Below are 25,272 nucleotides of genomic sequence, written 5' to 3'. Positions count from 1 at the left end.
TTGCCAAACGTAGCAAATACTGGCAAAACCCCACAAGGTGGAAGCTTACAATATGTGCAGCAGTGGACCATTAAGGGCTGATATGATGATGATTAGATATAGAATAAGATCTCAAATTCCGATGGTAAGTAATAACAAAATAAAGAAATACAGCATTAATTATGTAAGTTCACTATTCCACTACGTAATACTTGGGTTTGATCCTGATATTTCTCCTAGAACAATTTGTTCTAGACATTTACTAGAGCCTTAAGTTTGTTAAATTAAAACAATATTTTTAATTTATAAGATTTTTATTTGAACACGAGAGCACAGTGTGCCATAAATATGAATAATAGATGACGAATATATTGTCCAAGCATATAATTATACATATTAATTAAGAGAGTCCGGGCCTCGACCTAATTAAAACATCAGTGCAAATTATGCCATAATACAAAATGCACCTATTACTGAAAGGAAATTATCGTAAATATCAATATAAAATATTACAATTATGGTGACTTATATATGGATCAATAAAAAATTATTGCAGTTTAATTTTGACTTTTAAAGGACAATTTAAAAATATAAAATCAGTCGAATATCATAGCCTCACCATAGGTATAATTAGTACATACTTAAATTTACAATCACTATAATACTTAGCTTTGGTTACAGTAAATCATATGAGAGATTAACATAATTATAGGTATACCTATTTATACTATATTTTATATACATGATATTTTTTCAAATGGCAAGGTTTTATTTAATAATTACTCATACGTTTTCATGGAAAGCTACTAATCTTTAAGACATTTTTATAGCAAATTGTATAAGTATTCGCACATACAATACAGACATGTTGAATATGCTAATATTTAGATCATTTACACACATATAAATTAAAAAACCTATTTATGTTCTGTGGTGAAAATAAATTCGTAAAGTTTTAATTCCTGGTACTCTACTGCTGTTGATGCTGGTCAATATCGTGTCAGAATTGTTGTCACAATGAAATAATAGAAATTAATTGTACCAGGACTAAATAATTTTAATAAATAACAATGCTTCACATTCACAATGACACAAACACACAGGTACTAACCTGTGTGTTTGTTGTAGAAAATATTTTTAAATAATAATTGTACAAACACTTAACATAATTATTTATTTAAGTACTGACAATGAAAGTAATTAATTATGTTAGTCTTTATATTGTAAACTTTCATTTTTTGCTCGTTTTTACTGCGTATGTAAGTCGTGTCAGTTCTTAAATAAATCAATCTTTCTTTACTTTCTTAATTTCAATTAACATGTGATGAATATATGTGATGATATAAGGTTTTTTGTCGCAACATTTTCAGTGTATCTACATTTTTTACTGCAGTATCTACGCAGACTGACCGAATACAACAGCAGCATGCTGTATTCAATTTTATACAATGTAAAACTTTATCAATTGACTCTACATGCTGATGATACCGTCAACAAAGCTAATGAATCAAAGAGACGTTTATAGTTTCACCACTATCACATTTGATTCATATATTCTCAGCTAAATTGAGATAAATTAAGTGTTACATTTAGAACAAGATCATCAGTCATCAAAATGCCAATTATAAGTGCAGTCATGAGCATAATCTACTTTTTCTAAATTTTTATTTTATATGACCTAAGCTAATTAACATAGATATAAACTAGCTAACTACTCAAATACATTTCAGTATTCAGCATTCTTAACAATCACCGCGATGTATGTATAAATTTAGATTCTCTATCGTCGGATGATTGTTTATCACATTGCGAACACCCTATTAATCCATATTAAGCAACCAGGTGGTAATTTATTCAATAATATGTACATTATGCAAGAAATTCATGCAAGTATATATTCTATACAAATACATGATACAATACAAACAAATGTAGTTCTAATTGCAATTATAGTCAGCTGATACTTAATGTCATAATTCTAATCATTCCTTCTGATATAAATACTTAATTGGTGTTTAAAAAAGTACCTACTATATGACTACTGAAAACTAAATTTTAATAATAAATTAACTTATATGTAACCTGTACCACAATTACAATACGAAAATAGAACACGGGACGTATTGTTTTTATATCAATTTATTACTTATTATCTTATATAATATCCCATAATATAGAGCATAATCCATTACCAATTTAATGGGTGTGTACATTTTTAAACACCATTACTATTATTACCCACAAAAATATCGACAATTGTTTTCATATAAATGATTTAGTTAAACTTGTGTAAAGTTTATCAAACAACCTTATTCGAGATATATTCACTCTTCGATACAATTGTATCGCGTCAACAATTTCTTTTGGCCATATCTAAGCCATACTTCATTCCTAACCACCAAAGGATAAATAAATACTACTAGCACCAGATAAAATATAAGAATTATATTCCTGCTAATAAGAAATTGTATTGAAATTAGAGTATTAAAATCTCAGAAAAATCTGAGATTAAAGAGGCCCTTACTAATAACAAATTATCGTTGTGATCTGTCCAGTTTAGTAATACTTTATTTATCAAATACTTGATATAGAATATTATAACTAATGAAGTCTAATTTACAGTCGATTGATTAACATATTCATTAGTTTATTTTTATTTGGCTGATTTAGTAAACAATCTCGGTATAATTTCTTATCGTAATTTTAAAAGAAAATAAAGAATTATCAACCGCAATACATAATTATGTAACAAAAAACATATTTTAAAGCTCTTTTCATTTTATACGCTATTATTTTGATAAAAAACTTACCAAAATTGTTTACAAAATATAACAAATAAAGTGTATAAAATTGTGTACACAGTCTATTACAAAAAGAAATAAATTGTATGCAATCCATTTAAATAAAAATAAACTTCTGAAAATAAATTGTTTCAAAGGTTTATTTATCGTGCAAACAAATATTTCAGATTTATCTGTTCTTTACATATTATTTTATTACATCCACACTTTATTTTTATCGGGACTGCATAGGAAACATGTAAGGGCAGGTATTAATTAGAATATTCATATGTAATACACAGGGGTCAGAAATGAATATGACATTTGCAAATGCTTTATCATTACAGTGTAAAAACACGTAATGTAACATTGTTACATTAGATGAGTATGTACGTTATTAGTATTAAAAATCAGGAGTAATACTTAAATTTTTGTTTCTAATATATTAAATAATAAATAAATGGGTAACTTTTATTTTGTGACAAATAATTCTAAATAAATGGCACGGTACACTTATAACTATAATAATAAAATGTGATGTGAACAAATGTATAATATGCAATGTGAATCGAAAGAATATAACAAGCCATTTCATTCATGACATTGAACTTCTCCCGAAAAATAGAATTCAACCTTTCACACAAATCTCGTTTTATATGAAAAATTCAAAATTATATTTATATTTTGAATAAACCTGTCAGGAAAAGTTCTTCAGTTTCATTAACTCATCACTGCCTTATCCCTTTTTAAACCCTAACAATTACCCTTATATGAATCATGTGTAGTTTTAATAAATTATAAATTTACTTAGAACTCTTCTTTTGTCTACGAAATAAACACATTATTACGTCAAAAAACTAAAATAAACAATATTCGCATCTCAACACTAGACAAAAAAATAATAGACACCTATTCAACTAAATAAATTCTAAAAATACATAATGTATAGAACTACAATAATCATATTTACAGTCCACATAATATAACCTATAAACATAAACATTAATTGCTGTCGAAGTTTACAATAGGTATTATAAATGATATATTTATACTGCAACGGTTGCTAACTGGATAACAGAAATGTAAGCTGACTATTAAATTCCTGATGTCCAATTAATAATATAAAAGTTGAATAAGTCTCAAAAATAAACAATTTTTCATTACCCAAATGGTCATTATGAAACTCTATGACTAACTATGAGCATTTGTACGTTTTTAACTCTCAAGGCTTAAGCTTAGCATGAAAGTTATCATGAAAATTTACATACAAGATTGTGAAAATTTAAATCCAATAATCTCACGGAAGTAAACAATTTTAACTGCTAGATGGTAGCACCAACTTGCGGTTAACGTGGAATAAAATAATAATTCCCACCATTCACGAAAAAGTTGTCATGGACCTAACGACCCCAAATTGACCCTCGCCTACTTTTATGCCAATTGAATTGCATTGTAATCGCCGTGGCAGGTATCATCGTGTACATAACCGGAAACGCTATCCTTGGTTAACAAACGTCTCTCGTCCACGCAAGCCCTATTGACTTAAAATCTACTAACGAAAACTAGTTCGTAAGTTCGATCGTGCATAAATTGCAACTAAAGAATTTTCATCAAACTTTCCTGTGATGGTGAACACTGATAACACACAGCACATTGAATGTTACACTAACTCCAACACTAACAATCGACAACTCTCAACTATGTACTAGCTGAAATTGCAATAAGTATATTATGATCGTAAATTAGAAGTTTATTTTTTTTTTTCAATACAGCAGCCTAATTGAATAGACCTACCTACTATGTACTTTGTAATATGAACAAGTAACAAACCAATGTGAAGTAGATTTAAATGAGATTTGTTCGTATAATATAAAACTAGCACAAAAACGATCTTTTCATTTATATGTCAAAGAATATAAAACCATTGCTATATATATTATCATCTATCGTAGTCATAATATACATAAAATATCTAAATTACGTAGCACCAGGCCATTGTCAAAATTAAAAATATACAAAAAAAATTATTGTGAGATCTACAAACACAAGTCACGTACTACTATTTTTTATACTTAGCTTTTAGTTAACAATCTTGGCAAGTCCTTTATTGCAATTTAGCAATTAATCGTTTAAAAATAAGATAGAGAAAAATTATAATACACAATAAGACATAATTAATACATAAACATTTTTATTATTAGTTCTCTTTACATATATTATTTCGATAAAAAGACGTATCATAACTGTTTACTATGTATATTCATAGAATCAAAAAAAAAAAATACAAACATGTTAAATGCTCCATTCACATAACCGTCGTATACCTTTATATAATACATTATAGGCTATTAGCCCATTAATGGGATTCATCGCACTTAGAACCCGTTCCAATGGGAATTACTTAGGTATTTCACATGAGAAACCTCCAAGCCTTCTCAGTCTTAATTTGGCTATGCAATGATATGTCAATCAGTCAGTAGATAAGCTTTTTTTTATTACTTAAAAATATTCAAGTTGGAATTGATGTCATTCGCGATATATAGGGATGAATTTACTAAATGGGGCAGCAAGAGCGGTTACTGTCATATAGATATCCAATTGTAGAACTTTTTATGAAAAATGAAAAAAAAAAACCGTACTTTTTTACCTACATTCATATATATTAGAAAAATAATACCAAGAAAGTAAGCAATATATACACACCTTTTTTTAATGCCGTTCGATCCCTTTTTTCATAATTTTTTTAAAAATAAGCAATGTGTTATTTAGGTAAAATTCAAAGTTTTCATTTCAATTTTAATTATCAAAACAGACCACAAATTTAATAACTTTATTTTCACCTGATCCGTAATCGTAACAACACTCACTAAATAATATTAACTTAAACGTAAAATTTTGAACAAAAGCTCAACATGTTACGCATGCACGTATTATGAAAGGATTTCTGGGAATTCCTACTGAAACGGACGTTTACGTGATCGGGTTGCCTGCTAGTAATAATATTTAATTAACAATTCAACGTTAACTGTAGAAGCTTCCCGTCCATTTCCAATTTATTGACGTATAGCGATTGCGTGCCAAAATAGTTTCCACCTATAATTTATATTAATCGTAATATCATATCAATAATATACGAGAATGACTAAAGACGCTATTATACCTATACGAAAAAAATCAATCAAAATTAATTGATTTGCTAAACACAAAAGAAGCGTTTCTGTATTACAGCTTCACAATACAGATATAAACACAGAGACTGCTGTTCCATCATCTAAGAACTACTTGTGATATCTAGTAATTATCTAATCAATTTTGTGCAAGAGAGGAGAGATAGCAACGGAGACTAGCAGTTGCTAACAATGTACCCTGTCAGGTAGAACCTCCACGCGGAAATACACCATGAAATCGTTATGGTTAATGCCTGATGAATTTATAATGATTAACTGACCTACCTTCATTCTCATCTATCCTCCCTCACGTATGCCCAGCCATTGTAAACAGATAGCGCAGGCGGGGTTACCATTCCATTAGCATTCTTTTAAACATTACTCATACGCACTCAAAATATCAAAAAATCGCGTAATTGTCATTATATAGGTACATAAACACAATATCTAATAAGTTAATACTATCACTTATTTTTATACTTTTCACCCTACAGCAAACAACCAAATAGCAACTCGTAATACATTTAGTGACATTCCTAATAAGGAGAAGTGTCCGTGATATCTTTTATATATAAAAATTAAATGCTGTACTTACGCAAGTACGTAAGCACATGACTCGTGAACAGATTTAGATTTTTTTAATATTCATAATAAGCCGATTAAATAAAGGTAGATTATTCGATATTTTGGACAGAACGTCTGTCAAATAATTAATAATTTCCCATACACAATTATGTTAATTGTATAAATAATCGATGTCGACTAGGTAATAAATTAAAAGTTAAATTTTAATAATCAAATCCAAGATATTCTTTTTGATATTGTATTCATTAATTAATAAATACTCAATGTAATCAGTAATAGTTAGAAATCATTTAATATTAAATATAGATTTTTTTCCTAAATAATAGAATAATTGAAAATAAACAAAAATGATCAACAAATTTACCTGACCTACAAGCGTATATATCTCGGGTGTTATGAACTATTGTGTATGTTGAAATAGCAAAATTCAATCGTAGTCGTAATTGCAATTGCTTTCGTATGGAAAAAATTTTGCGTTCATATGAAACAAAGTAGAAGTCTTGCTAGTAGGCGGTATGAAATACACCCGACCAAATATTCAAAATAAACTACACATTCCTGTATGTTTCATGTTTACTGTTCTCTTCCGCCGCATTTCCTCTACCGAAGCTTAAGCTTACATGCCGACATTTTTCCTGTATTTTATACTATTCTTACATATTTTTTCTCGTACCATCGTTTATCTCCTATATATTATATTATTTATTCGTGTTTATTATTATTCAATATGGTATTATTTATTACCTATTCAGTAATTTTGATATGATTCAAAAACGCTTTTTTTTTATAATTTTCCACCTATCTACTAGTCGTTACTATTAATTTGACCTGGCGACCAATTTTGTAGATACAAGTTGAATATTTAATCCGGCATTAACATACGTCATACCTACTAATCGTTCATAATTTATAGCTCATTTATACCACAGTCGAATTATTTATATTTAAAAAGCGTCCAGAACATTTTTACACGTACAGAAAATATTGAAAAATTTTAAATAAAAAAAACCTTATTAGCTTATTAGCAGACAATAAGTATTACAGAAGAATATTTGTGATTTAATTGTCAAGGAAACACCTAAACACCATCAGCTGATTTTATGTTACAACTTTTTTGTTTCAATTGCCTATATTTTATGAGTCTATTACCTGCAATACCTTGATCGAAACCATCCATGTCGCGTTCATAATACAAAAAAAAACTGACATAACCGAAAACCTCAACTTTAATATTGGCAAAAGATATTAAGTGAAACACCGCCCTAAAAACAAGTAGATTTCATAAACTAAGAAAATGCACTCCTATTTAATAACGTATTATATAGTCGAAAGAGGATGTTTGTTTTAAACTAGGATGTTGTCAATTTTGTTAGGTCAGTTTCTCAGTAAGAGTATAATATATAAAACCTTATTCTCTATTAAAGGAAATATAGACAAAAAATTACATATACTTATAAGGATATTAAATTGTTCTTAAATTACATTTATATTATGCTATTGCAAACTTAAAATTACTTATAATAATAGCAATATTCTAAGGCAAATCTTTCGTCGCTTTCTTTATTTTTTTTTTAAAGAATCGATGTGTTTATTAATTATAAATATTTTATTTCGGTTAACTAGTTTAAGCATTACAAGAAACAGGCACAACCACAAATGTTGTTTAAGCTATAGCTAGCTTTTTGGCTTGGTTCTAGTCAATTAATGAGATAGGTAGTGCATTTCACATTGTTCGCTCTGAGATTCAGTTATAGACACGTGAAAATACAGATAACGTATTCATTTTAAACATCGATGTTGTGAAAAATAAAATATTGTTAATATCATTACGATGGAAATTTTTGAGTAAAATGGTAAATTAATCTACAATAGTTATTGCGATTAATTCCCTTTTTTTATAAAAAAAAAATATTCGTTTCAACATCGACTTTTGTCCGATGTCATTACATCATACAATAATCAAAACGATCCGATTGACGATTGATTGTTTTGATTATGGTTATTAGTTAACATTAATATGGCATTTGGTTTTAAAATCAATCATGTAGTTTATCTATCATTCACGGAAATATTTACTAGAACAGCATTATGTATATTATCTGTGTCGGTAATAAGAATACAGAAGATCTATTTAAATGTTTTTTTTAGTTTTTAATAAAATATTGTAATCGCATTGTATTCTGTGTATTATTTTCATTCATCAATTCTTTGATTTGTCATGGTTTTAAATAGGAATATAGTCAAATTATGTAAAAATTAATATCATTATCAATAGTATTCTTTAGTTTACCTACTTTATATCTAATGTTGTATAAGTATTTTCTTTGTATCTTTGATCTTTCTTATTATGTCTTAATTTGAAGTCTGTAATGACAGGCATTCTATAACAGAACAACTAATGAAAAAAATAATCATAACCAGAATATATCGGTGGATAGACTATACCAAAATATATATATAAGTAAGCAGTTTCTTATCTTAAATACTAATTTTAAAAACCGTTGTAAATGTGTTGTTCGAGACATGGAGTATCAAATTACTTTATAAAAATGTATTTTGCGTAAATGTAAAATACAAATTATTCGAATGACATGAGATTGGCGGGTAGAGGTTGAACTATTTTGTTTGTCACTTCTTCAATCTTTGATACCCACTGCTTGGCTGACGATTCAGATCCAGTCCTGAAAAACATCACTACATAAACACCCCCTCAAACATATACATCAAACACGCTCTTTAAGATTTTAGTCTTAACCACCTTTATATGAACATCACCATAAGCATCATAGAATACGTCCATAGTGCCCTACAGTAGTCAACTATTGTTCCAGAGAACTGAAAACTGTCTATACAATATTGCATGGTGGCAAAAACACAAATGAGCCATGTGCATAGATGAATTTACACAACATTGTTTTAGTAAAAATAAAACATACAGAAAGAGTCGACTCACTTGAACTTGTATAAAGTGCCGGCATGATGGTTTACTAGTTGGAAAGCATCTGAAGCATCACCTTCGACCCAACTGGCCATCCAGCCGTCTAAAGAGAGGACTTTGCATCGTTCCGCACGAAAATCACTTCGACTTGTCCTGCATCAAAAATAAAATTATCAGCTGTCGTTATAAAAAAATTAAAATCAATTAGCATTAATTGAACATTCTAATGCAGTAGATGACAGCAATCGAGACTTCAATTGATAACAAGTACCAACGTCCGATTCATATAGACACGGGACAGAATTGATATAATGTTTTATCATTAAATATACACTTCGAATGCTTCAATAGTACACGAGTGTTCAATAAGTGTAATACTACTAAATAGATCTAATTCCGTTAATGCTATTCCTTACACGGTTATTAAAGTTCCCGTACAATGAATGGGATTATTATACTATAAACGAAATATTAGATAAATGTTACATTTAAATAAAAAATCAAATAACATGAGTACAAATTTTGTTGTGTTTATTTTTTCAGAAAGTTCTAAAAAGGCATTGACTTAAAACCCAAATATTTACATCCCTGGCCGGTGGATAGCAAATTCCACTTTGGACTACGCCAAAGAAGTTGTGATACAATATAATATTCGATCTATTTATTGAATTAGAATTAATTTATTCGCACTTTTATTCTAAATGTTGTTTTACTTTATCTATGTATTCGCTGTAGATGTTTCAAAAAATAAATAATATATACACTGTTAAATTTTAAAACAAATTTCATCTGGCTTTAACCTGCTAATGTTATTTCAAATATTCATGTTTTCTTACCCTTTAAATGACTTAGCAGCGTAAAATACTAGGATATTGCCAGATATCTGTAACCAATATCTTTGCCACGACGATAGAGATATCTTCCGTCTATCCTTCAAGATGGTTTTTCTTCTGACAAATCCCTGGTAATCACACTCCACTCCTTCTGTTTTTGAGATATCACTAAAACACAATACATAATAAATAATACATAGAGACAAAATTAAGATCGTACAATATAAACAACAGTTATCACTTTCCATGAGATGAGGCGTCAGCTTATTTACCAATCTAAGTGTCATTAAAAAGATGAATATTGCTACCAAATAATAAGAAAAAAATTATTAATTAAATACCTATGAGGTAAAATATGGGAAACTTTATCCCCGGCCACTGAACCTGGTGACTCCAGCAGCGTATCGTCTAACAAATTGACTGAACCAGCCGGTGTTTTCTCATCCATTTTCTCATCGGTGTAACTTTTGCCGAAGATACTGAAACATAATATTATTTATAATTCAACTTATCGGAAAGGCATTCGAATCTCTAGAGCTACTTCAAACTTTCTCTATTTTAAAATAAGTGAAGACGTGTCCGTTGCGATATTTTATTAGTTTGTCATTATATATATATATATATATATATATATATATATATATATATATATATATATATATATATGAACTGAATAAACAAAAGTATACATAGATTTTATCAATTTGAATTCAGTATTATAAAAAATACTAAATGAATGTTACAATACTTTCCATCCAAATCTTTAAGATTACGTACATATAGAATGGTGTAATATTTTTTAAAAATATATATTATTTAGTTTTGCCACATTTGCTCTTACAAGTTAGACAGCGCAGTGGTCACGCCTTCAGGCTCAAAGAACGAAAATGTTCATATATCAGAGAATTACTTAATACATTCACATCTTATTTTTAAGGAAAAAATTGTTGTTCCTGATCTCCATAAAGAGTTTGTCTAATGTTTACTCTGTGACTAAGGCAAATGTCGTAAATAACAGAAGTCAAATTTCACACTATAATCTTTATAATTAGTTGTTTCTGTTCTATATTCTTTAATTCTCATGGCGCCTCATTACGCATTACTGTCAATCAAGTTCTATAGACAATAATGGGGTGTCGGCATTCTTCGCACAATAAACGCTTCCGTTCTCGAGTCTAAAGTACCTACTTAAATACTCCATTTTAAATACATTATATGGGTCAATGACACAAAAACAAGATGATTCATTTATTAAAGAGTAACTTACATTCCGTACTAGACTAGGTAATTATTATTACCATCGATAAAACTTACTGCCGCCTTTATTAATTTTAAACATATTGAAATAACGGGCATTTTTATCAAGACAAAATTATAAAACTTTTCTTCTGCGATGGTCAGTAATACTGAACCATCTCAAAAGTCGTAGTTAAAATGGAGTTTAGTATCTAACACACAGCGCTTTACATTATTCACAATTATTTCATTTTGGTCTATAATTTCTTAACAACATACTACGATCTACTCATCTAGTTTTTCTTTAATATTAAAATAATTAAATAAAATTAAAATATGTTTTACTCGTAACTCAATAACACGTACTGATTTATAATAAACAGCTTTCCATAATTCCTAATAAAAATTACATATCTATATATATATATATATATATATATATATATACATATTATACATGTACATATATTTTAATAAAAGCTATTATCTTTCATTACAGTAGATGGTGACTTTTCTATTGACTGGTCGTTATCGAAGAAAGATTAGAACAAAAGATTATTTATAATATCATAGGAGAATTATTTCCGAAGCAAAATAAATAATTATTATATTGTAGACAAGACATGAGAAAAGTTTGAATTGACTTTAATATATATATATTAAACTCAATTCAGATTCTTCAAAAATTAAAGAAAAATGCCTATTATATAAATATTATGTCAAAATAGAATAGCTTTATTCTATCGAACGATTAAAATAAGAACTAAAATTGATTTATAATTGACGAATATATTTCATAATAAGCAAAGAAAATACAGGTGAATTGCGAATCTTCTTCTGTTTGTGACAGCAGCAATGTCCTATTATGTCATAATAACATTAAAAACAAAAGGCGTAATGTTCGCAAATATTTTCTTTCATGTTTAGATTTATCTATATTATTTTCTACTAATAATCGGTAAAAATATTATACTCTAACCGAATTATCTCCGAAGTTTACAAGCTTAGGAACTTGAAAAGAACGAAGTCCGGCAGTCTAAGTCAAATATTTTTAAATTTATAGTACATTACTGCAGTGGCCAGCAACTGAGACATTGATGGACAAACGTGCAAATGTGGGCCGAGACGTAGCCGAGGCACACATAAGTGAGTCCATCAATGCCTAGTTGTGGCCAAAGTTTGTATAATACTTTTCTCAAACAATGCGTGAAAATCAAAAACACAATTTTACTTTTTAAGTTCAATGACGAATAACGAACAATAATAATTTTTCAGGCGCCATAATGTTCCTCTGTTTTTTTTTTTCAATAAACAAACTTTCTATTCGCAAGCCAGTTCAAAATTTAAATAAAACCTTTTATTAGTTATCTCCTTGGCAGCCATGTTTCAAAGTAAAAGGTCATTCCATTTTTAAATTACAGGACAGATATAAGTTTACATAGTAATTTATCTGGCCGCAAAACACGACAGGTATGGATTTTCATACAACTCTTGCCGGCCGCTGCCCGCATATATCTGGCCAGTACGGCAATTTTGATTTATCTCGAAGAAGATTGTCAAAATAATGCTCACATTTCCAAGTATGTTTGAGAAAAATATTAAACGAAATCCTTATCTACTATGGCTTTTTTTTTTATTAATTATCTGGCTACTCATTTTAAGAGCCGACAAACTGTCGATATTTTAAAAAGACAATGAATAAGTAAATATGTCACTACATAACCACCATCCAATAGAATAATGTCGCAGGGTTAAGATACGATAATAGCCATTAGAAATAGGTAAAGTGCGAATCTGCAAGCCAAAGCTAGTGATATATTGTATACCTACTTAGATAATACAGGTTTTTTAAATATGCCATGTACAGGTAATTAGGAAAAAAGCTCATTTATTTCAAAATTGCATTAAATATAATTAGCGGCGATAACTACAGATGTGTCCTTAATTAAACCACTACCTTATTAGTGACTTATACGACTATTAGTGACTTGACGATCTGCCTATGTTTGTTGTAAAGTAACAACAATCGCGGTGTTATTCTTACTTACTTACTCATATCTACATAAAAAGTAACGTTATGTCTTCGAGTCTCAATTTTTTTTAAAATATTAATCAAACAAAAAAAAATTAAAACTATAAAAATGGACTGAATCACTCATAAGGCACTCATATACCTTTTTTATGGGTGAAATGAAAAAATAGCGCCGCCTGCATTATCGGTATACACTGGCGGGGCACCTGTGAGGGACGATAAATGAGGATGAAAGCAGGGCAGTTAGCCCATCGTGAAGAAACCAAGAATTAATACTATGGTTTCCAGGGGGAACCGCATGGAGGTCGACCTGATAGCGTATATTGTTAACAATGGAATTGTTTAATGCTAACTAACAATTCTTTTCTCCCCTAGCAGTCATATATCTATGTCTATATTAAATGTATCGTTTTTTATATGTTCCTTGCAACGCTGATGATTTATTCCTATATAAAAATAATATACTACTGAGTTAAGCGTTTCATTATGCTGTATGGTAGAATCACAATAATACTAGTGGTTTCAAAGAACAACCATATGTGTAAGTGTTATTGAAAATCAGATAGAAACGTGACAATTGCAAAAACAATGAAGCATGCATGCTTGGTGGCATAAATATAAACGCTGCTAAATAATCACAGCAACGGCGTGACCTTCAATACTGCGGTCTATCCTTTAAAATACCAGCTGGTGAGTACGTGACCAAAATAAGTCCAACCTTTTTAAACACGGGAATTCATGTTACAATACCATCATAAACTTGACTACAAAACTATCCTTATTATGTGATAGGGTGTTTGTTAATTTGTTACCTCTTAGCATCTTACCGGCATTACTGATCACTATAACATTTGGTAAATACAAAAAAAGGTGCTATACTATAATATTATTGTTCCAATTGAATATGTAGTGATGTAGGTAATATAGAAAATTAGTTTTGGTAAATTTTGGAGCACAGAGAGAATTCCGTAAGATGTATTTCAATTAGTAGTAAATTTTATTAGTAGTATTTATTTATTTAACAGATAAATATTTTTTCTTAACATGAAAAACAATAGTGCCATACTTTATTCTTACACCGTTACTGCTTAGGGAGTAATTTACAAAAAAAAAACATTTTTACCATGATTTTAAGTACAACACATCTAACCAAAATTACATTAGTTAAATAAACATTAAATAAATAACAACGTAAAAAATAATTGTCATCATCGTCATCGTCTCAGCCAATATCTGTCCACTGCTGACCATAGGCCTTTCCCATAGACTGTCATAAGAAACGGTCCTGAGCCACCTGCATCAACTGACTCCCTGTAATGCACTTGAGTTGGTCACTTCATCTAGTGGGAGGTCATCCTACACTGCGTTTGTCACCACTTAAGAACTTTTCTTCCCTTTTGATTATCGATTCTTCGAGCTGTGACCAGCCCATTGCCCCTTCAGCTTGCTCGAAAACAGTATGTAGACGCGATTTAAAAGGGATATATATAGAAAGGATATCGAACAAAACCACCGCACTTCTGCTCCACGCTTCGAGTGTAACACCGTTATGGATAACGAAATTAAATAGCCTCTGAAGGACTACAAGTACCGATTTTCCACCCACTTTCAGAAGCTCTGCTGTAATTCTGTTCTCCCCCGGTGCTTTGTCATTTTTAGGCTGTTAAAGAGACATCTCAATTCCCTACAAACTAACGTTCGGGATATTATCGGTATAGTGTCGGTTGACTGTAACTCTTTGGTCGTTAATCACATTGGTATGCGATGTCAACGACGTTGTGTACATCTGTCCATAGAACTTCTCAATCTCACTCAAAATCTCAGAAATATTGGAAATTATATCAACGGTATTAATCTTTAATTTTGCCAGTTGTCTTTGCCCAATGACCAAATCTTTAGCGCACACTTTGGAATAAAATTTGAAACAAAAATAATTGTAAAAGAAATTAATTAAATTATTTTATATTATTTGTTTATATTTACTAAATTGCTAGATTCGGAAACAAATATCTTAGTCATTAGAAAGAACGTATAAAGAATAAAATGGAATACTAATGATTGGTTTAAATGTTGCATATAATGTTTTTTTCTTTTATTTATAATAACTCACGCAATCTCTACATAGAGCATATATTAAATCCATCAAGTACTACTATAATTCATTTTTTATGCATAAATTACACAAAGCGCAAATTAAAATGAATTATATTTTCAATAAAAAATATTTTAAATCTCTACTGCACCTCCTGGTCATTTAAATAAGGCATATAATTAAATTAAATTTATATAAATATATGCCATGCACATACACAATATATATGTAATGCTTATGTCCAAAATGCCTTTTAGTTCTGTAGAACTCGCGAAACTTATAGAAATCGCGCACTAGCAGAAAGCATGCTTATTTGCATATAATCTGTAACACTGATATTTTCAATACATACTTATCGACATCTACATAACACAATACAAGCCATCGTGTCCATCAACCATAATAAGTCACTCACCCCACACCAAAATTGACCTTGTGAAAATTTCTCGGCAAGCTCGCACTACGAAACCTATGTACCGACCGCAAGAGGAAAAATATATTTATATAAATAAACTGTGATTAAAAAAAGCATGATTATGTGTAAATCCTACTCCTAATACTGTAAAATAATTAACGATAAGTAACAGAGAAAAGTTCCAGGGACGAAACGAATTGTGTCGATGGTAAAAAGTATGAAATAAGTTACGTAATAGATTTTATTACACTTAACTTTATAAGAGAATTAAAAAAGCTGTTGCACAAAGCATTGGATTGGCTAATGGTTCTTCAAATGGGAATTACACGTTCATTAACTTATTTACTATAAAATTACAGAAAATGCAATGAGGCAACAGAATTTGAAATAGGACAATGAACAATAGTTTCAAGAGAAAGACAATAAAACAGCACTTGTGTATATGTAAATACATGTAAAACAAGACTACATTAGTAGTATTAATAACCATATTATATTTAATCATGACATTAGTAAAAATAGCTAAGTTTTTTACATACTTGGATCCAAGAGAACGACATTTTCGATGTGTAGGTATAAACTTGGATTGATTGTAGGATCCTTGGAGCCGTAAAGACCCAGATCCGAGCCGATGAGATGGAGAAAGAGTATAAGGTGTTGACGTGCCCGGTGGTAGGATTTCCTTCACAGATTCTTTTGATCCAGAACAACTACCAATAGGCGACGGCGGCTCAAGTTTTAGTGACAATCTGAAATAATAGAAATTTTATAATCATGCTAATATCTGAAACTTTACTCCCAAAAATTTGCTCTCATTTATATTTTTTATCGAACTAAGAAAAAATGAAACCGACTAGATAGGTAGGTAGGTATACTATATAATCAAATTCTAAAAAAATATATTTTATCAAATTTATAAATATTTATTACCCGATAGCACTAAGTAGATTTTTTTTTAATAAAATCAACAACCCATGTTTTTCCCTGATAATGTAGCTTTCAAGTAAAACATTTTTTTAGGTCTATCCATTATAAACAAACAATCAATTCTTTCCTGTTTATAATATTAGTTTAAATAAAGAGTAAGAATTTAAGTATTTGATTTTTTTAAGAAAATTGTATGCCACAGATATAAACTAGATAATCAATTTCTAAGTAAATGTTATGTATTTTATACTAGGTAAATAAAAACAAAAGAATTTAATTTTTAAATAGCAGCGACTCAACAAATCCAACCATACGGTATTTTAAAGTAAACTTTAATTTGGTCGAATAAGTTCCTATGAGATTGCGACATGGCAAACGTACTATTCAAAATCATATTGAATTTAATTTAATCATCAACATATTAATAAAACTAATTAGCTATTATTTTAAAACTTGTCCTATCTTCCAGTAACATGTTGTTATAATGTGACTATAATGTCCTTACTTGTATTGATCATCTTCGAGAAACTTCTGTAGTTCTTCTATGTATCGAACACTATTTAAATAATTGGCTACTTGTGGTAAAGGTGTGATGTCATACTCAGATGACTGATATCTTTCTAGAGCTTTCAGTACTACAGCCATTTTAGCAACCCGATGAGGAGATCCGACAGGATGTGCAATAGATATATAGACTAGATCAGTCAAAAAAATACCTGAAAATTATAAATTTATTACAAAACTAGTAAGGCTGCATATACAAGGCTGTTGATAAATGTATAAAATTTAAAAATATAACAAAGAACTATCACTAACCTGATGTATGTTTTATCAATAATTTATCCTTCACTTGCAATAAACTCTACCCAATAAAATAATTGCAATTAAATTTAACCACTCAACTCCCTACATTTTTTTATAATGTCGCTCGTGTATTCTATATACACACTTTTTTATTAGTATCACAGACGTGGATATAAATAGAATATTATACATACACAGATATTTAATATCCATACACTATAACTATCAACTCGCAAAGAACATATTGTTGCGAGAACAACTTCTTATTTTTGTGTAGAATAAACGTGAAATGTGGTATCAGAAATCAATATTCTATTCCTACCTTATATCAAATATAAGTAATATCAACAACTTACCAAGATAAGGTATGCAAGGCAATGATATTGATTTTAAATATTCCCTCAATGCCGTCCAATTATCCTTTTCGGCAAATAATTCTGCGAGCTTGTCGAACTGTTGTTTATCCTTTTTAGATAAGCAAGCCCATGTTTTTGTGAGTCTGTTTAAAAAGTATTTAATGTATTATTACAATAAAACAATATGTGATTGTAATTCTTTTTTCGTTGCTGATTATTATTAAAATACAAATAATATAAAACAATCTATTCAAAAATACTTTATATTAGATTATGCTTAACATAATAAAAAAATTATATATATCTATATATATATACCCGAGGGTGGTAAATTCCTGGTAAATTAATCATCATCATCTCTCACCGGTTGTTAGCCAACGCATATCCATAGCGCAGGCATTATTACTAGTAGTTTCAATTAAACTAAGTGATATAGGATTATTTGTCTGCGTTTATACAGCACTTACGCTATTCATGAAAACCAAAACACACAAATAATCTTATAGAGCCCGAACTATATACAAGTGGCCGGCGGTAAGCATACTTACATATCAGCTGTATAAGTCATAGCAAAGCTCTCTCAGTCATATTAAAACTTAGCCAACGAAAATTTGTTTCCACAATAGCAAAAGCAGAAGGTACATAAAATCGTCTTTATGAGATAGGTCATATCACTATCGATGACTAGTACATAATATACACGCACAATCACATAGCATCACTATGTGAGTGTACTTACCCCAAACCGCTTGTGTGAAACTTAAACTTTGTAGAAACCTACTCTGAGATAAAAGCAATATTACAATTCTAGAACCTAGTATTTATATATACTTACCGGTAAATACTAGCACTATTCAAGGCTGAGATAACAGCAAACAGAGAATGCAAATTGTTAAGATCATGTAGCTTTTTTGCTACCTTTATAAAATGTGCTAGTGTTTCTGCCCTCACCTTAGGTGATTGGCCATTTAATATTTCCTGTACAGTCCAAAAACTCACCTAAAACAATTATTAAGTATTTTAAGTAGTTCTGCTCCCAGTGAAAAATTAATGTACTTATATATTCTCTACAGGTTTTTTCAATTTGTAGTTTTTGTGTATTGCCCAATATCTTTAGTTATTACAGTAAATCGATTATATTGATTTTACTTTAGTGTATAGACAAGACTAGATAGAGAAGAATTTAAAAAAAGAATTTCTTGTCAGCTAATTATCAAATTAGCTCGTTTTGTTTTTTCTTTTATTAGTGTAATATGTAGGAACATATTTACTTACATGACGTATCTTAACGTATCTATATTTTATTATTTAATAAATGAGTTTTTGCGCATTAAAAAGTTGCAATAATTATACGACAAAAAATAGAATTAATAAAGGAGTCACTGGTAAAAATCTTAAAATTTAAGCCTAAATACAATTATAATTATTCACATATTTGTAAAATAATTCGCACCATTTTTAGTGTTACAAGTATCTGAAAAAATCCCCACAAAATAATTAAAATTCCTGAAAGAAGTTGATTTTTTTTTCAACATGAATTGAATTATTTTTAATTATTATTTGTATATCTATGATATTTTTTTAAATAATATAAATATACTATTTATGTAGGTACATACATACAGATATTGAGTATTATGCAGACTATTTAATATTATTTAAATAACATTATATTAAATTACACTTATAACACAATTACTTTAATTAATAAAACAGGGACTTTTTTAAGGGACTTTCAAAAAGAAGGAGATTTTAAATTCGACTATATATATTTTATTAAAAAGATCTTTGCTATATGACCGATTACTTTCAAAATGGAAATGTGAAGATCCGTGTACATTTTAAATATGTGACAGCATTATTAAAAATGGCCATCATTTTTGTTTTCTTTATTATTTGGCCCATTGCATTCAAAATCGATATCGAAGGTCCCTACACACTTCAAATATGCATCCGATATCAGAAACAATAAAATTAGCTGCCATTTTTAGTGACTTTATCCGTCTATATTTAAAGTATACATGGCCCCTCAAATACCGATTTTCAAGCTTCACCTCAAAATTATACCTATTTTTAAAAACAATATGAAACATTATATCAGCCTTTAATTGTCCAATACTGAACATAAACCTCTCCCTTTGGCCTAAAAGCCTTTCCCGTTTTAAAAATTGGCAACCGCAATTAGGATTTAAAGAAATTTTAAGAAGGACGCTTTAATATAACAATAATAGAAAGAAACCTATTTTCTCTTAAATCCCGACGCGAATTTTTAGATTTATTATTTATCTTGATGAAGATTCACAATAGTTCAATTATTTGTCCTGATTTTTTATATCAACTCTCTCTACGTGCCCCAACCAAATCATATTTCTTCCATTTGTTTCCATTAACTATCGAAAATATTCATATTTTTGGCGTGCAAACCAGAAATATCTAGAGACGTCGATTTAGATTGATTTCATTCTAAGATAGAATCCTCAAGACGTGTGCTGGGTTAGTGGTTCTTTGATAATTCATCTTTGAACGTGTCAAGTTATTTTGCATAACTGCCTACCTATAATGTTTGTACTACTATAATGTTGTACCTTTAATTTAGTTAATTGTAAGTATAAACGATGTCATGTGCAATTACTTAAATCTTGTTTTTATTTGTGAAAACCTGTAACTGGCTTTTTGTCTTAACTATCTTTTTAGCTATTGGTATTTCTTAAAAAAATAAATAAATAAATTACAACCTTCACCTATCTAGATTATTTTAAAGTAATAATAATAATAATTTCTAATCTGGTAACTATTTTACACACATATGTACATAAAAGTTGACCTATTTTTTCGAAATCTTTGTATGGATCTTTATAATCTAACGATCATGAACTACTTTAACACTTATAACATTTGAGATCATCGATCCATCTAGGGAAGAGATCAACCTACTTTTTCACATTTGGTAACATTTGCGCAGCAGTTGAATGATATATAATAATATATATGTATATATATATATATATATATATATATATATATATATATACAAATTAAAAAAAACCCTGAAATTACGCAGCCAAATAGTGTCTTGTATAAAATACAAAAAACAATAATACAAAAGTCATCTGCATTGATACCTCTATCGTACGGAATTGTGTTTCTACTTGGTTTGAAGTCATTAAGAATAGCAACACATGAGGAATACCATAGGTATCACAGTGTATTCTGTGATGTCCATGGCAGTACCATCATATTTATAAGCCATGGAACTGCTTTAATTAAAAAAAATATCACTTACCCTGTTGAATCTTTTTGTAAATGCTACAACATTGGGTGACTCTATTAGTTTGTTCAGTTTATTCCAGCCACAAGTTGTGAGCTCATCAGGTTGAATAGATTTGAAACACGGTAAATCAAGTAGTGTGAGTTGATTTGCAATGTCTTCAGGAGTCAACCGTAAGGCTGAGCTAACTATCTCATCCCATGATTGATTAATTGAAGAAGCTGCAGGCAAGCTGCTAGTCTTATACTGATATATTGGGTCGAGTTGTCTATTTGCCACACCTTCACCATGACTGTGATAATAAATTCATTATATTATATATTATATGCATTATGACTATATATATATATATATATATATATATATATATATATATATATATATATATATATATATATATATATATATATATATATATGTGTGTGTGTGTGTGTGTGTGTGTGTGTATATGTATTTTGTAAACCAATTTAGAAAATTCATTACAAATTGGTCTCATAAATTTTTTATCAAATTTGGTTTAGTAATTTAGTTTTTAGATCAAAATAACTGGTTTTGTCACAAATGAAGTCATTTTTTGTGGGACATAATCTTTAATTATATTGAAAAATGTACAGTTTTATATGATGTAATACTATGCATATAATTTTTGTTTTGGTAACATCAACAAACATTCAGAGAAGACGCTAAAAATTTCTAATGTGTAAGAAACACACTCAATAGCTGAATTATTGTTATTTTAATACATTGCTGTATTTTATTAGATACATTATCTTGATCTAATTTTGCCACTTATAAAACTGTAATTATTGACAGTGATTTTCCAGAAACAAATCACTCACCCATAATTATAATAACAAGCACAATCATCTTTAGTATAAGGTTGTTGGCTATTTAGAGGAACATTTACAAGTTTTTTATTATTTTGCTTACAAGGTGGCTTATCTTCTAGAGGCCATTTATCTTCGTCTTCATGCTGAAAAGTAATTCAACATTAATAAATAGTAGCATACTCTTTAATACTGTATAAAAAATCACAATAGAAACAAAAAAAAATTGATTAATAATAAATAAAAATAAATACTACAGATGGACAAATTAAGCTTTAACTCTAGTCCAGCTAAATTGTTGGAAATTATATGCAATAAATATTCCTAAAATTGCATCAACATTTCACCATAGTACTTATATACAATTAAAAGCCACTGAGGGATAAAGGAAATTTATTCCTAAAACAAAATTATATTCTATCATAAAAAATATATTAACATTTAAAGATTAAATTAGCCACAATACGATGACAATGAATATCTTCAATACAAACAATATATCAAGTATGCTATAATGTTTTATTGGATTTTAGCTCTGAAAGATGAAATGAGAATAACACAATTTTATACAGTTTGAAAAAATCTGACTTTTATATTAAATATAAAAAATCCGATTTTTTATATATATCCCGGTTACGAAAAAGAAGCTAATTTAATTCTATAAGGGGATTACACGCTTAAAATAAAAATGTGAAAGGAATTTGTAAAATAAAATAAGTATTAAATTATTACTACATTTATTATTTAAAAAACTTTTAACAAGTAACAAAAAAAATAACTTAGTATTTATTTGAAAAACATTTTATTAATGAACAACTAATAAAACAAGTACCTATTACTACAATAATATTATTATTTTTATGAGGTTGCCATGTTGGGATACAATCTAAATTATTCTGAATTGTAGTTTTTTGCTACATGTTGCCAGGGTAAACATTAATCCCCAAAGTTTTTAGCTCAGAAGACAGGAAAAAATCTATTAATATTTATCAAGATAATAATCAATTGATATATATCTTGATATATTATGATATATATCCACTGATATATATCGGCAAACCTTGATTTTATATAATAGATATATATAATTTTATATAATACATAGAGGAATAATAAACAGATAACTCTAAATATTTGTGTATAAAAAGTTCTCAAATAAATTTAAAAAAATTTTGAGAATGCAGTCATGCCAACCTAATTTTAGTATAAAAGTAAGTTTTGATTAACATAAGTTTTAAGTTAAAGGTTTAGCTAGGGCCTTTTGTAACTATTGAAACATAAAAATGCTAATGCTGTGTTACAAATAATAATGCAGATGCTAATGTAATATTTATTCCACAAAAAATGCATACATATATTCAGCATTGCCTAAAGAAACAGTTTCCGACCATTGTTTACACAGGAACATATACTCACTCTTCCCATTATCTATATATTAAAAACAGTAATAATAATGTTAGAAAAAGTTTTATAGATTTATAAAAATTGTATTGTAATTTGTAAACGGTAGTATTATTTTATTGTTACCCTATTTCCTTTGGCCGCAACAGAATATCATTGCTTTGCTCTTTTGAGGGCGAAGCAATAAACTGAGTTGTGGCCATTTTGTATTGTTATGGCACACATACAAACAAAAAATTGTATTTAGCTTTATGTATTTTTTTTTAATCATTTATGTTATCTTGCTTTTTATATATATCAATATATGTTGTAATTTGTGTGCTGTAAGTAATACAAATAAATTATCTATCTATCTAATTTGTTAAAAATAACTGATGCAAAATGAAATTATTTTGTTAACAGCCCAAATAGTCTTTCAAATCACACACACAGTACAGGTATATTAAAATATTTAATAAAATACCATACAAGGCATCCCAAATCAGCTTCATACAATTTTATGTAAACAATGTAAACAAGTACAAAATTCCTGTACTGTGTAATGTAAAGGAACAAGAATACATGGCCGATAAATATATAATATGAATATTAATGATTAATGTAATTGTAGTCTATGAAATTTGACTATAAGGTGTAATTATTGATTGAAACCCTACCACTAATTGCAACGACCAGACTTAGTTTGTTATCTAAATGACATGACATGCAATAAACAAAATATTCAACCTGTATCATGTACAAGTGATCATGAGAGGGGATATGTTACTCTCCTTTGTCACCATAATCTACAATCATTCCTACTACAACACATTACATAGCTAATTATGTTTATTACATACCTCTACAATTCTCAGTACAGCTAGACTATCACTTAATATATCCCTCGGCATTTCGATAAAATGTACCACATACTTCATAAGCCAGAGGGATTGATGTCACCTTTAATAATCATAAAAAAATTACAATATAGTCATTCAAGTATAGACAGTAGATTTAGATAAGTATTACAAGTCATTATCTAATAACATTCAAATTACAGCATAAACAAACAAAATATTAAACATTCTACACCTGAACATTGAGATTAGCATCAACATAACCATCATTTATGAGTCTAAGTTGATAAATATTGCAAAAATAATATCAGGACAATTGTTATCGACGTGGTAGTAATCTAGTAAAATTATTTCAATAATTAAAATATTTAAATAGAAGTAAATTAAATTAACAGTCTTTAAATTAGGAAAGAGTCCCAGCTATTGATTGTTTACATGGAACTATCATATAATACATAGAAGTGAATTACTTACCAATATACTGATTTTTATACTAAAAGTGCATTGAAGTAATTTACATTTAACTATAAGTATCAGAATTTTTCACTAAAAATAAAACATATGAAAAAATGTGACAGCAGTAATAATTCAGTACGTATGTAGTACATAGATAGACAGATAAATAGCTCAGTAAAGGTGACTACCAAAGATAAAGAACTCTAATATAACTATCTATTAATTACTCTAAATAATCTATCTATGTCAATGTACTCATAGATTAAATATTTCATATTCATAAATAAATATTTCTTCTAGTCATTATATTTATAATAGTACATCTATTATTTGTGTTTTA

The 25,272-nt window shown here is 28.7% G+C and overlaps 1 protein-coding gene across 2 annotated transcripts; it reads right to left on the bottom strand.

The window, feature by feature from the left end:
* Positions 1-280: 280 nt before the first annotated feature.
* Positions 281-25,100, bottom strand: LOC113519831 (ras-specific guanine nucleotide-releasing factor RalGPS2-like). Of its 2 annotated transcripts, XM_052896570.1 has the most exons (13): positions 24,951-25,100; positions 24,480-24,579; positions 22,252-22,385; positions 21,428-21,704; positions 18,980-19,143; positions 18,145-18,287; positions 17,490-17,700; positions 16,597-16,806; positions 16,058-16,111; positions 10,624-10,761; positions 10,286-10,450; positions 9,465-9,602; positions 281-9,192 (listed from the first exon to the last, which is right to left on the bottom strand). In XM_052896570.1, exons 2-13 carry the CDS (start codon positions 24,555-24,557, stop codon positions 9,090-9,092), a joined length of 1,815 nt encoding a protein of 604 aa, XP_052752530.1. In that variant the 5' UTR covers positions 24,558-24,579; positions 24,951-25,100; the 3' UTR covers positions 281-9,089. The 2 variants fall into 2 exon arrangements, with proteins under 2 accessions (XP_052752530.1, XP_026760848.2); XM_026905047.3 differs by lacking the exon at positions 16,058-16,111.
* Positions 25,101-25,272: the final 172 nt, after the last annotated feature.

Source organism: Galleria mellonella, unplaced genomic scaffold, assembly GCF_026898425.1.
Source record: "Galleria mellonella isolate WM207_F2 unplaced genomic scaffold, CSIRO_AGI_GalMel_v1 utg33, whole genome shotgun sequence".
NCBI classification, from domain to species: Eukaryota; Metazoa; Arthropoda; class Insecta; order Lepidoptera; family Pyralidae; genus Galleria; species Galleria mellonella.
This window is presented reverse-complemented; position numbering and strand designations above follow the sequence as displayed.